Genomic DNA, 13,428 nt, shown 5'->3' on the forward strand with positions numbered 1-13,428 from the left:
TGTGCTTCTCTGAAACTTTCTAGGCTTTATACCTGTGCTACCCTAGCCATGTCAAGCAGCTATAGCATAGGTGGAATGTGTCCCTTGCATATTACTACTTGAGAAAAACCTTACCTAAAGTTACCATGTTGCCCATACAGAGTATGGGCAGTGCTTTCTTGAAATCCTGCTTTATTGAGTTTGATTTTTTTTTTTTTGGTGCCAGTCAGTCCTGGCTCTTTAACTCAGGGTCCTCTGTCCCTGACCTTTCTTTGGTCAAGTCTAGCACTCTACTTGAGCCATAGCTCCATTTTTATTTTTTTTTATTGGCAGTGCCATTCTTTTTTATTGGCTACGTGTTAATCACACAGGATGACCTATCATAGTAGCAGAGATAAAACATACTTAGCTGGGATGGGCAGGTGGGAGTCCTGGTGAGGAAAATGGTGTTTAAGAAAAGTTGAGGACAACAAATGAATGAGAAATTCTCCCTTGCAAGCTGAACAGTGTTCTTACTGTTCTCTGACACAGGTAGCACCAAAAATGGCTTATAGCAGTGTGAACAGATGTGTGCTTAGCTTAGATTTCCTTAGATCATAAAGCAAAACAACTTTGAACTAGTTCATGAAAGTGCTCATTTTGTTACTTGACTTCAGTGAGACAATTTTTGACACTTCTGATTTATTGGAGCTAAGAGTCTCACACTCAGGCTGACTTCCAACTGTGATTCTCAGATCTCAGCCTCCTGAGTAGCTAGGATTAACAGGTGAGAGTCACTAGCAACCAGCTTGATTTTGATTTATGAAAGATGAATGAATTTATGGGCTCCCTGACTGCTTTTGGGGCTGACAGAGGAAGGTCTTAATACAGAGGTTGGGAAATGCAGTCAGTTGCTTTGTGAAGTCTTAGTGAACACCTTGGATAATCTCCAAATCAGGAATACACTGAATATTTGTCAACTTCTTTGGAGAGGTCTCCATTTGGTATTCCTGTCCACTTAAAATTGCTTGTATTTGCTCACATCAATACCAACTTCAGAAACCAGCTTTCCTTAGCTTTTTCTTTGTTATTGACCTTTCCCCTCCCCATGGATTTTAATACTGTAGATATTTTGTATATCTGTTTGTATACTTATGGTGCTTTGGAGGGCCCAAAACCATAACAACTAGGATAATTTCCTTTGAAGTGAAATTGCCTATGTTGGGAATGCATGCTCTGAGGAATTCTATCTTGTTCATGGAGAATTCCATCAATGAGAAAAGGGAGCATAGTGTGTGGCTTCGAGCTGGATTGAGGTTTGTATTTCAACCTTAACCCTAGTGAAGTGGCTTAACCTGCTGGAATGTCAGTCTCTTGATTGGTTAAGTAGAAATACTAAACCTAGCTAATAGAGTTGCTGAGGACTTAATGAACTATTATTGTGTGGCCAAATTTGAAAATGTGCTTTCATCTCATGAGATTCTCAGTGGTTTTTGTATCTCCCCTTACACAGATTGACCTCGCCATCGATGGTGCTGATGAAGTAGATGCTGAACTCAATCTCATCAAGGGTGGTGGGTAAGTGCTATGGGACTTTCTGGTATACTATTTGATTAGATGGTTAAGTCAGTGGCCTTTACTTTAAACCTGTTCTTATGTCAGTGAGCAGTCTGCGTTGCTATTCCTTATTTGGAAAGTATGGGTTTTTGTTAAGTACTGGTTTGGAGAGTGTGGAATGGTGAGTGGAAAAAGTTGAATTTTGTTCTATTAGTTCTTAATAGTCAAGCAGACTGTTGAATAACTGTACTTTAATTTTTTTGAATGTGTTACACATTCTTCTGGTTACATATGTGAAATAGTAGGCTACTAGTAGAGACAGGCAGACTTGATCTGCAGATTCTGTCTGGGACTATTTCTCTTTTTTTTTGGGTCCGGTCGTGGGGCCTGAACTCTGGGCCTGGGCGCTGTCCCTCAGCTCTTCAGCTCAAGGCTAGCTCTCTACCACTTGAGCCACAGCGCCACTTCCGGCTTTTTTCTTTTTGCTTATGTGGTGCTGGGGAATCGAACCAAGGGCCTCATGCATGCAAGGCAAGCGCTCTACCACTGAGCCACCTTCCCAGTCCACCTATTTCTTTTTTTTTAAATATATATTTTTTATTGTAAAGATACTGTGCAGAAGGGTTACAGTTACATGAGCAAGGTAATGAGTCCAACATAGTGTCTTGTACATCTTGTTGTTATAATGGGTCATCCTGTATCCTTATTTCAGCATTTTTTTATTTGTCTGGGATTATTTCTACTCCCAAACCCTGACTGCGAAATAGTCTATGAGAGTAGGTTGGGTGAAACTTGCTCTTCTCAGGCCATGTCTTGAGCATACTACTTCCTCCTGGAAGCATCTTGGAAGGGATTATGGCAGGACTGAATGGAACACTGTTCATTTGCTAGATTTCTCCCAGGTATGGGCTGATACTCCTGTAAGTCATATACTGGGAGCAGAATGGTGGGATTAAGAATGACTCTTTACAACTTGAAAACTGAATGTTAAACTTAACAAATTTAGATTTAACTCAAAAGTTAAATCTCAAAAGTTAAATCTCACTAAATGTCAGGACTCAGCAGATTTGAGGTTCCTGTATGTGACCTTACACCTCCTATGTTCACTTCTTTTCTCAGAGGCTGCTTGACTCAGGAGAAGATTGTGGCTGGCTATGCCAGTCGGTTCATTGTGATTGCTGATTTCAGGTAGTGTGCAGTGTTCTGACCTGCTTGCTTAGAAGGTAGATTGGACCTCAGCTCTCATTCCCAATTATAGAAGAGGAAGTTTATGGAGAAATGGAAGGACTCTCTGGCTTTCTGAGACTTAGGACAGTAGTATCTCTCTGTCTTGTTTCCATGTTAAAGGTGGATGTTGTTATCACAGCAGTATTACACTTAGCCAGAATTAAGCAGTGTTTTATGCTTTCGTGAGGAGAGACAGTCTATAACCCTGTTAGTGGAGCTTGTTATCAAATGTCACTCATTGGATCCTCAGGGCTCTGCCCACATGCAGTGACTCAGCATACCCTGCTTCTTCCTGGGTCAGAGCTTGCCACACATAACTCATATTATGTGGACAGTCTTTGACCAATCTCTCGGATTCTGTTTCAAGAAGTTTGGGAGGAAGCGCTTGAGCATAGCATGTTAAAATGTGTGTATGTAATTACTTGTGAAATACAGCTGCAGGAAAGATAAAAGTAATAAATACTTATATGCAAATCAACAAATGATTGAAAAGCCAGCTTTACCAAACTTTAATATTGTTGTCATATTTCAAATACCTCCTAATTATGAAACAGCCAATACCTTTGAAGCCCCCTGTTCTTTCTGGTTACTATTTTTTGTCCTCACAGGATCTAATTTAACCCCATTCCTGAATCTGATGTTTGTAACATTTATTTTATTTAATTCTAATGTACTTTTTGATTGTGCCTTCCTAGGAAAGATTCAGTGAATCTTGGGGATCAGTGGCACAAGGGAATCCCTATTGAGGTCATCCCAATGGCCTATGTCCCAGTGAGCCGAGCTGTGACCCGGAAGTTTGGGGGTGAAGTTGAACTTCGAATGGCTGTCAACAAGGCAGTAAGTGGCCAGAGAAGTGTCCAGAGGCCCTTCAGCTCTCTGTTGTTCTTTCTGCTCTAATAAGCCACTGTAACCTTTATTTTTAGTCTGTTTGTTCTTAGAGTTGGGTCTATTCATTTCTATATTCAATCTCAAAGTAGATTAAGATGATAGTCAATACAATACATTTCCCTGGCACAAAAGGGAGAAAAATTCTGTTTCTATGTCTTGGGATCTGATGTTCCTCAAGTGACTGTCCACACCTCTAACCTTTGTACCTGAGACCTGGACAGTCTTGGTGAATTGCTGGTCTCAAATCCCCTGGAACAGAATGTTTTCAAGTTCTATAATATTTTTCTTCTCTTTACTCACATTCTGTGACAAGAAGTAGAACTTTTGGGGGTGAATACCTCATCAGGGAATATACTCTAGATACTTGAGTCTGTATGATTTTCTTCAAATTCTAAACTGGGTTGCAAAAAACTTTTGTTTTCTTTTATACTTAAATAAAAGTAACCACTCTAAAACCTAACTATAGTTCAGTGTTTCTATAGTTCAATTTTGACTATGTGAGAAGTTTGGAAGATAGAAATAGATGATATGTAACTATCCCTTTGATATATTTTTATTTTGTCATGTTTACTTCCTGGTATTGTTATGATTTAAAAAAAGTTATCCTAATTGTAGTGGTTGTACAGGGCCCTCACTGATGTCTTATGTTCATTTGTAGCTGGAAGGCCAGGAGGCGAGGGTGTAGGGTCTTTCTCCTAGCTGGCTTAACCCAGGTGGAATACCAGCCCTCATTTGACAGAACCCTAACTGAGCTCTTACTCTCTCTTCTTCAGTTTGTGTGGGAGATCTAGTTTCCTTGCCTGTGGTCCTGATGTTCTGTCAACATTTGTGTTCCTAAACACTCAGTCTACTTTTCTAGTGTCCAAAGCTGTTGAGGAATGCTGGACTAATTAACTAAAACACTAAAGCTCTGCCTGTTTGACCTCTGACCCTGTCTCTGCTTCCTGCTGTTTTTTTTAAACTGGTCCTCAGGCTTGAACTCAGGGCCTGGGTGTTTTCCCTGAGCTTTTTTGCTCAAGGTTAGTGCTCTACTACTTGAGCCACAGCACTTCTGGATTTTTGGTGGTTAATTGGAGATAAGAGTCTCACAGATTTTCCTGCTGGTGTTATATTCGAACCATACTTCTCAGATCTCAGCTTCCTGAGTAGCTAGGATTACAGGTGTGAATCACCATACGTAGCAATGTTGCCAGTCTTTTTGATGGGACTTCCTGATCGTAGGGAAGTTATAATGGGCTATAATGTTATAATGCATATCAGCTTCCTTGTGAAGTATACATTGTACACCTTTTGCAATTGAGAAGCAGGCTCAGAGAAGTTAATATTGTCTCCGAATTCTGTTCCTATATGGTGTTCAGACTCAAATTCAAGTATTTCTGACTAAAGCTCTTGCAGTTCTGCCTTTTAGAAAGCAAAAGGCAGGATTGATTATTGGAGCCCATTAATTATGATGCTTGTCTTTGGCTATCACTTTCACGTCCCTAAGCCTCTGCCTACAGTGTCTTTATCCTTGGTCATTATGGAAAATTACCTTCTAGGGTCCTGTGGTGACAGATAACGGAAACTTTATCCTGGACTGGAAGTTTGACCGGGTGCACAAATGGAGTGAAGTGAATACAGCTATTAAAATGATCCCAGGTAACCCAACTGGCATTTACTGAGCATAGTCACCCTATTTTGTTTTATTTTATTATTGTTGTTTTAATTTGCTTGGGAAGAAGAATTTCCTCTATCCATATTTGGTGTTACTACTTTGAATTCATTTCCCTTCTTCCCCCAAGAATAATTATTGTCTACCCAGCAGCTTTGGAGTATATTTTAGTCTTTCTGAGTTGGAGTAGCTATCCAGCTAATGTAGGTCAGATGGGGCTTGTCTTGAAATAAAGCCACCATCTCTAAGTTGAGCCTGTCCTTCCAGGAGCTTGACTGCAGCCTCTGTGATTTTCCTGGGCTGTCTTCTTAGCAGAGGGGGGAGTGATTCAGTTCACCCACTTTCACTAGATGCATGTCATAGGGAAGATGCTATGCTTTGGGCCACAGGAGATGTTCTACTCCTGTTCATAGACTCAGTCCTCAGGGGGAATTGGTATAAACCTGGGAAGCTGTGTGGCTTTGTGAGCCATGCCTGCAAATAACATAGAATGGAGCCCAGAGTGCACAGCAGCTGTTTTTTTTATTATTACAACTATTATTATTATGTCATACAGAGGTTAAAATTCTGTCAGGTTATAAGTACAGTGCTTAATCAGTGTCACCCCTAAATCATTCTCTCCCATCTTTCTCCATCACCACATCCCTACCCCCAAGTTATGTAGTTCAATTTTTACATGATGTACATTGAATATAATGATTACATTTGCTTACTCTACCTCTCTTCATTTCTTTGTCTTCCCTTTTCCCTCCCCCTATCATAACATGTTTCCACTTCCTGGTATTAGTTTTGATAGACAGTACATCTGTTGTTCAGAGTTAGACCTTTGGATTCCTCCCCTAAGTATACTATCCTTTAGATTGTTTGTTTGTGTATATATGCATAGAGCCCTTTATATGTTATCATGCATGTTTGCCTTTTAGATATCACACGTGAGAAAAAATGTGCTATTTTTCTCTTGGTGTGACTTTGTGAGTCATTTCTGCAAAGATCATAGAATGGAGCCCAGAGTGACAAGAGCTGTTTTTTTTTCATTGTTATCATAAAGGTGATGTACAGAGGGGTTACGATTTCATAAGTCAGGTAATGAGTACATTTCTCCCTGGAAAATGCTACCCCTTCCCTTGCTCTCCCCCAGTCCTTTCCTCCTGTCCCTACCCTCAAGTTGCACAGTTCATTTTCAACATAGTGCCTACTGAATACCTCAGCTGCATTTTTTTCACCCTTTGTTGATGACTATACACAGTAACTTGGGTTATCTGATTTTCGTTCTTGGTTGTTGTTTGTAATCCCTGAGAGTAACAAGGTAGCAAAGAACCACCTGAGCATTTGAAGAAACTACCTAACCCAAGCCAGCCATTGAATATTCAACTCATCAGGTTCCTGTGTGTCTCTAATTCTTCTTTATTAGTTTACTATTGCCAGTATTTACCTGATTTATTATTTCAAACAGATGAATTGCATTATACTTATTCTTTTGGTTAGTGTTATGTAATTAGTAAGAGAGAGAGAGAGAGAGAGAGAGAGAGAGAGCTTGCCATTGATCATAATAGGTCAGGGTAGGATACTGCTTAGTTTCCTCTTTGTTGCATTTCTTTCATTGTCCACTAGGGAGCTCCCTTGCTCTTGCTTAGGTCTTTTTTTTGGTCTAATGAGACTTTGAGAAGACCTTTGTGAGGATATTTCTCTATTTTGCTCTTCTTCTGAATGTATAGAATCTACATACTTTCAGAGATTTAAAAAAAAAATAGAACCTAGCCTAAAGAATACGAAGACAGGCTAGCTATTAAATCAAGCAGCGTGTTACCAACATGCCTATCAGAGTGGTTTGTTATTGCTTCTTTTGTCTTTCCAGTTTTGCCTGTTAGTTTTGCTGTTGAACTGATAGCATGGAGAGAGAAGCCAGACCACTTTTCCTGTTGACACCTGTTGCCCTTGGATATTGGATCCAGTCCTCCTGGAGCAGAGCACCTCTTTTTGGAAAGAACCAAAGCCATTGGGGCTCTTCTCTCTGTGCTCACATTTAATCCTCTCTGCCCTTGCACAGTGTTTCATTTGGGGTGAATGGATTAGTAACTTGCAGCATCTCAATAATTTGAAGAGATCACCAGGATCTCTAATATCATTGTGTACACTGCTGTCCTTCCCTCCCTCCCTGCCTCCCTCCCTCCTTCCCTCCCTCCCTCTCTCCCTGCCTTCCTTCCTTCTTTTTTTAATTAAGACTTTCTTTTTTTGGGGGGGAGGGGTAAGGTGGTCCTGTGGCTTGAGATCAGGGATAATGCCCAGGCCTCTTTTTCCTCAAAGCTAGTGCTCTACCAGTTGAGCCACAGCACCACTTCCAGCCTTTTCAGAGTAGATTATTGGAGATAAAAGTCTCACAGATGTTTCTGCCTGGGCTGGCTTTGAACTGTGATCCTCAGATCTCAGCCTCCTAAATAGGTTGGATTATAGGCTGTCTTTCTTTTTTTATATGATCTTTTATATGAATGTAAGTTGAAGCTCTTCCAGAGAACCCTCTTTACCTAAGTGTTCACACACTGTGTTCATGTTCTTTTGCCTCCTTATTGGAAACGATTTCACATTGGTTTACCAAAGACTGACCTTGTTCTTCTCCATCTTAAAAAAATAACTGTGGTATTCTATTTTATGGCAGTATAAAATAATTATTTAACAAGATCCTGACCAGTAGATACTTATGTTTCCAATTTGTGTGTGTGTGTGTGTGTGTGTGTGTGTGTGTGTGTGTGTGTGTGTGTGTGTGTGTGTGTGTGTGTGTATACACACACATGCATGTGTACATCAATCTTGGGGCTTAAGCTCGGGGCCTTGGCACTGTTTCTGAGCTTTTTTGCTCAAGACTAGCACTCTGCCATTTGAGGCATAGCTCCACTTCTGGCTTTTTTGATGATTAATTGGAGATAAAGTCAAGGACTTTTCTGCTTAGGCTGGCTCCGAACTGTGATTCTCAGATCTCTGTCTCCTGAGTAGCTAGGATTATAATTGTGAGCCACTAGCCCCTCGGCACCTATGTTTCCAATCTTTTGCTAGAAGGAAATTGTGAGACAAAAAGATAAGCATGTCTGTGATATTTTTTAACTAGATGGTCTTAACTTGCCTTTCACAGTTAGCATTAGTTTATTCTTTACTGGCAAGGTGTCAGATCCTTGTTTCCATACACTCCACGGTCTTCATGCCTTTTCTTTGGTAGTTGCTGAGTGTTTTCGTTGCTGAGTGTTTTCTCATAGTAGTATTTGTGTGTATATGCAGATATTTGTGGCAAAGGCTGTCTGTAGCTATAGTTCATTTTTTTTTTTTTTTTTTTTGTCGAGGGGCTTGAACTCTGGGTCTGGATGCTGTCCTTCAGTTCTTCAGCTCAAGGCAAGCGCTCTACCACTTCAGCCACAGCACCACTTCAGGTTTTCTGGTGGTTTATTGGAGATGAGTCTCACGGACTTTCCTGCCTGGGCTGGCTTTGAACTGAGATCCTCAGATCTCAGCCTCCTGAGTAGCTAGGATTATAGGCGTGAGCCACCGGTATCTAGAATATCTTTTAAGGCACTTATTAGCCTTTTTGAGTGGCTTATTGTATGAAGTACCTTTGAAGTCTTTTTTTTTTTTTTGGCCAGTTCTGAGGCTTGAACTCAGGGCCTCGGCACTGTCCTTGAGCTTCTTTTGCTTAAGGCTAGCACTCTATCACTTGAACCACAGCTGTACTCCGGCTTTTTCTGTTTATGTGGTACTGAGGAATTGAACCCATGGCTTCATGCATGTTAGGCAAGCATTCTACCACTAAGCCACATCCCTAGCCCACTTTTGAAATCTTTATCATTTTTTGTTTTTTTTTTAATACTTAAAACATTTTTATTGTAAAGGTATGTAACCTTACAGTTACATAAGTCAGGTAATGAGTGCATTTCCTTTTGAACAGTGTCATCCCCTCCCTCATTTTCTTCCAGTTTTTCTCCTCCTGGTTTCCCTTCCCTTCAAGTTGTATACTTCATTTCCAACATTGTGTCTAGTGGATTTCATTCTGAATTGGTTCAGCTTTGTCTCACAGTTTCTGTGCTTCCCCTTCCCCTCTCCAAATGAGATAAACTTATATACAAGACAAAGGGCAGCAAAATAAAAAACAGTGCCAGAAAGGAATAAACCAAAAAAAAAAAAAAAAGGAAAAAAGAAAAGAACCACAAATAGTACAATAAAAAACCTGTTGTTTTTATTTCTTGGAGCTCATTTCCATAAGCATCACTTTATATAATCATATGCACATAGCTATTGAATCCTTCTGATCCTCTTCTAAGAATATCCTCCTTTGTTCTCATTGTGTGAATGTTTAGACTGCTGTTTAATTAATCATATCCAGGTGTAGTTATTTGTCTTTTACTATCCATTGGGTTTAATTGTAGATTTATAGGCACATTCTAATGAGTACAAAGGAGGGAAACCATGCAGCCTATGTTTTTTTGGGTCTGGCTTACTTTGCTTTGTATAATTTTTTCCAAGTCTTTCTATTTTCTTACAAATGGGCAATGCCATTCTTTCTGATGGAAGCATAGAATTCTGTTGTATATATATATACACCACATTTTCTTGATCCATTTGTTCACTGATGGGCATTGATTCCATATCTTGGCTATGGAAAACAACAGTTTTTCTGTTAGGTTGTCCTTTTCTTTGTTATTTGAGGAATCATTTATGTTTTGATGTGTTTCCTTTATCAGGTGTGTGCATTGGAAATATCTCTTCTCTGAGGAAGATTGGTAGTGTAATTGAAAATAACTGGGAGTGGGGGCTACTTAGAGTAATCTTGGAGGGTCTCTGTGGAAGATGTGTCATCTGATACACTGGAAGGACAAAGAAGAGCAACCCTTTAAGCAATTGAAGAGATCAGGCAAAGGGACTAGCACAAGCAAAGGCACTCACTGATGGACAGAGCTGGAACATTTGGGTTTCTGAAGAAAGACATAATAGGAAGGGTGAAAGAGGCGGCAGGAAGATAATAAAGATAGCCAGAATCTCTTTCTGCTTTGTGGAGAGCAACACTTCAGATTTGTTCAGTGCTACTTAACAATGTTTGCTTCCAGTGATCCTGCAGTCCTTGATTCTTGTCTTGGGAAGCTGAACCTTAATACTTCTTTTTGTCCTTTGTCCTGCAGGTGTGGTAGACACAGGTCTGTTCATCAACATGGCTGAGAGAGTGTACTTTGGGATGCAGGATGGCTCGGTGAACATGAGGGAAAAGCCTTTCTCTTGACCCTCTAAGGAGCCATGTGCTCACCTTCAGTCTCTCCAGCCACAGCCAAGGTGGATGTCTCTCTCCTGGAGCCTTTGCCTTAATGTATCCTGCCAGGGCGGACAGTTGTGGGAAGTGGGGAGAAGTTAAATCAGTCTTCTGAAGTATTGTTATTATGTGTCTTTTTAAAAAGAAATTTAAACATATATATTTTTACTATTAAAATATTCAATTTTTTTATACAGTAGAACTTGATTTCATGTTTTATATGAAACATTTACCAAAAAATAAAAACGAACAAGAGAGTACAGGACTGTCTTAGATATCTTCAACTCTAGCCTGTTGATTAAGCTTCTGAATTATTGGGTTTACTGAGAAAAATTACTATCTTTGAAGTTGGTGAAATGAAGGGCAACTGGCAGTGACTTCCTGATGCCTTACTAGACACATTGTTTACTTTCCTGCCACTTTGTTTGGTTTTGAGGTAGCTTTCATTGTGATCACGCACAATATCTACTCACATTTTAAGGTCAGATTGACAAAAGACTGGGGTGGAGCAGTGTGGTGTAGTGATTTGGAATGAGGGACTTCTGCTGTGACCCTGGGGCTTGTTCAGATCCCTGCTATTGGAAGCAGTTGGCCAGAAATACTTGCCAATACTGCCAAAGCACTGCAGTATAATGTGAAATACTTTTTTTTTTTTAAATGATATTCTTTCTGTTAATATTTTTACTGTTCTTTTAACATTGCATGATTTGGCGTCAGACGTCATAACTTCATGTGGTTTGAAAGTTGAAATAAAGAAGTGTTGTGCCATTTGCCAGACTCTTTTGTCTTCACTATAGAATTTACTATAGAATGCTCACTTCATTTATACCAGGTAAGGGATGGCATTGACTCAAGAAATCTGAGTAACCATCAGGTAAATGGTTTCTTTATTTCTGGTAGGCAATACTTTTCTGTATTTAAACAAGGGAATATTTCTTCCATAGACATTGGTCCTACAGAACGTTACCCCTCTAGGCCAGACCACATGAGCGGAGGTCCAGCTCACTTTCCCCTTGGCGGCAAGAGGCCCAAGTTCCCTGGGGTGGGGGTGGGGGCCGCTGGGAAGGGGGAAGGGGTCCCTCACTGAAGTCCTGAGGCTCCACGTTGTTGACCTCAGAATCCCTGTGTGACAGGGGCAGAAGAGCCACATTTCCACGTGCCACGCCTCCGGGGTTTTCTCTGTGGACCGGGCTCAGCCCTCTGGAAGGCCGGTCCTACTAAGGCAGGATGGTGTGGCTCACCGGGCTGATGTGCTCAGGAGTTCCTGTGGCTGGCCCTCACGGTGGGAGAGCCGGGTCTGACTAACAGGAGGCCAGATGTTGCCTTGGGTTTCCATTCTCGCCTTGAGCCTCTGAGCTCCTGCCGGCTGCCTACGGGGAATGGGGGCTTCTCTTTCCAGAGTCCACTTACTTCTCACTGGCAGTGGAACCCTGATCTCATGCTGGCTTCAAATGCTGGCCTCTGGGTGGGGGGAGACGAGATCAGCACATGAAGAATGGAGCTTTCTGGAAAGAGCAACTGGTTCTGGGTAAGTCTGGAGCTGAGCACTGTTTTTTTTTTTTTGTTGGTCTTCTGCTGACCTCCGCAGGAAGCCGGTCACTGCGCTTCTCCTGGTGTTCCCACTCCTCTCCTCAAGTCCCGCAGACATCTTTGATGGACTCTGCTCATGCCAGTCAATGAGCAGAAGTTCCCTTTGGAGCGCAGCAGGAGGGCCGCAAAGGTGGAGCGGAATTGTCAGTTCTCGTCGTCACTACCATCTATGGTTTCCCTCTGGTGCTAAGGCAGCACGGAAATACTTCACAGGCAGTTTTGACTTGGTGATATTTGTGAGAGAGCATCTCAAACACTTGAGGCTTTACTTTTCTTGGTTAATACTAGGGCAGCACAGTCAAACAAAAGTCACACTTATGCCCAGGCTTTATATTACTCAAACTTACTGTAGTCACAGAAGCTGATAAGCAGTAAAATAGGTAACAGGAACCTTCTTTTTATTCCCTCCACTCTGTAAACTTTAGATAGACTGCCTAATAAGCAGTGAACTGTGTAGAAACAGCTTCATTGACAGGGTAAAAAAGGCCACGACCAGCTGAGTGATCATTCTGGATGGGCCTCAAAGAGCCCATTCTGTTGTTAAAGGTCTCTGGGCCACCCTTTTTCCCCAAGCTAACTGCACAATATTTGAACAGTCATTTCCTCAGCTTACTCTTTGTTTTGAAGTTTGAATCTACTGGCATCTGGAGTCTGGAGTCCTGCTAAGTTGAGTTGCAGAATAAAAAATTCAGGACTGAGCATTAAAAGGCATTTTTTTTTTTTTTTTTGCCAGTCCTGGGGCTTGAACTCAGTGCCTGGGCACTGTCCCTTAGTTTCTTTTTCCCAAGGCTAGCACTCTACCACTTGAGCCACAGCACCACTTCTAGCTTTTTTTTGTGTATGTGGTACTGAGGGATGGAACCTAGAGCTTCAGGCATGCTAGGCAAGCACTCTACCACTAAGCCACATTCCCAGCCCTTAAAAGGCATTTTTGTTTCTTGTCTAAGTTCTTGTTTTCACTCTCAGGTTTTTTTTTTAAAGAATTAAAAAAAAAGAAACTTACTTAAAAATACCTTTACAAAGCTGTACAAAGGTGTTTCAATTGAGCCTGGATTCTGTCCCCTAGCTGATTTTCTTTTTTGGTCCGGTCGTGAGGCCTGAACTCTGGGCCTGGGTGCTGGCTCTCAGCTCTTCAGCTCAAGGCTAGCACTCTACCACTTGAGCCACAGCACCACTTCCGGCTTTTTTCTTTTTGCTTATGTGGTGCTGAGGAATCGAACCCAGGGCCTCATGCATGCAAGGCAAGCACTCTACCACTGAGCCACCTTCCCAGCCC

General features: G+C 41.3%; 1 protein-coding gene across 1 annotated transcript in view; it reads left to right on the plus strand.

Moving 5' to 3' along the window:
- Rpia (ribose 5-phosphate isomerase A) overlaps nucleotides 1–11,333 on the plus strand; it is a 37,306-nt gene extending 25,973 nt beyond the window's left edge. The window contains exons 5-9 of the mRNA XM_042690424.1: nucleotides 1,472–1,536; nucleotides 2,635–2,703; nucleotides 3,438–3,579; nucleotides 5,169–5,268; nucleotides 10,438–11,333. Coding sequence (XP_042546358.1) covers nucleotides 1,472–1,536; nucleotides 2,635–2,703; nucleotides 3,438–3,579; nucleotides 5,169–5,268; nucleotides 10,438–10,535 — 474 coding nt within the window. The 3' untranslated portion in view covers nucleotides 10,536–11,333. The remainder of the gene's footprint in view (nucleotides 1–1,471; nucleotides 1,537–2,634; nucleotides 2,704–3,437; nucleotides 3,580–5,168; nucleotides 5,269–10,437) is intronic.
- The last annotated feature ends 2,095 nt before the right edge of the window (nucleotides 11,334–13,428 follow it).

Source organism: Dipodomys spectabilis, unplaced genomic scaffold (genome assembly GCF_019054845.1).
Source record: "Dipodomys spectabilis isolate Male_0828 unplaced genomic scaffold, ASM1905484v1 ptg000137l, whole genome shotgun sequence".
Classification (NCBI taxonomy): Eukaryota; Metazoa; Chordata; class Mammalia; order Rodentia; family Heteromyidae; genus Dipodomys; species Dipodomys spectabilis.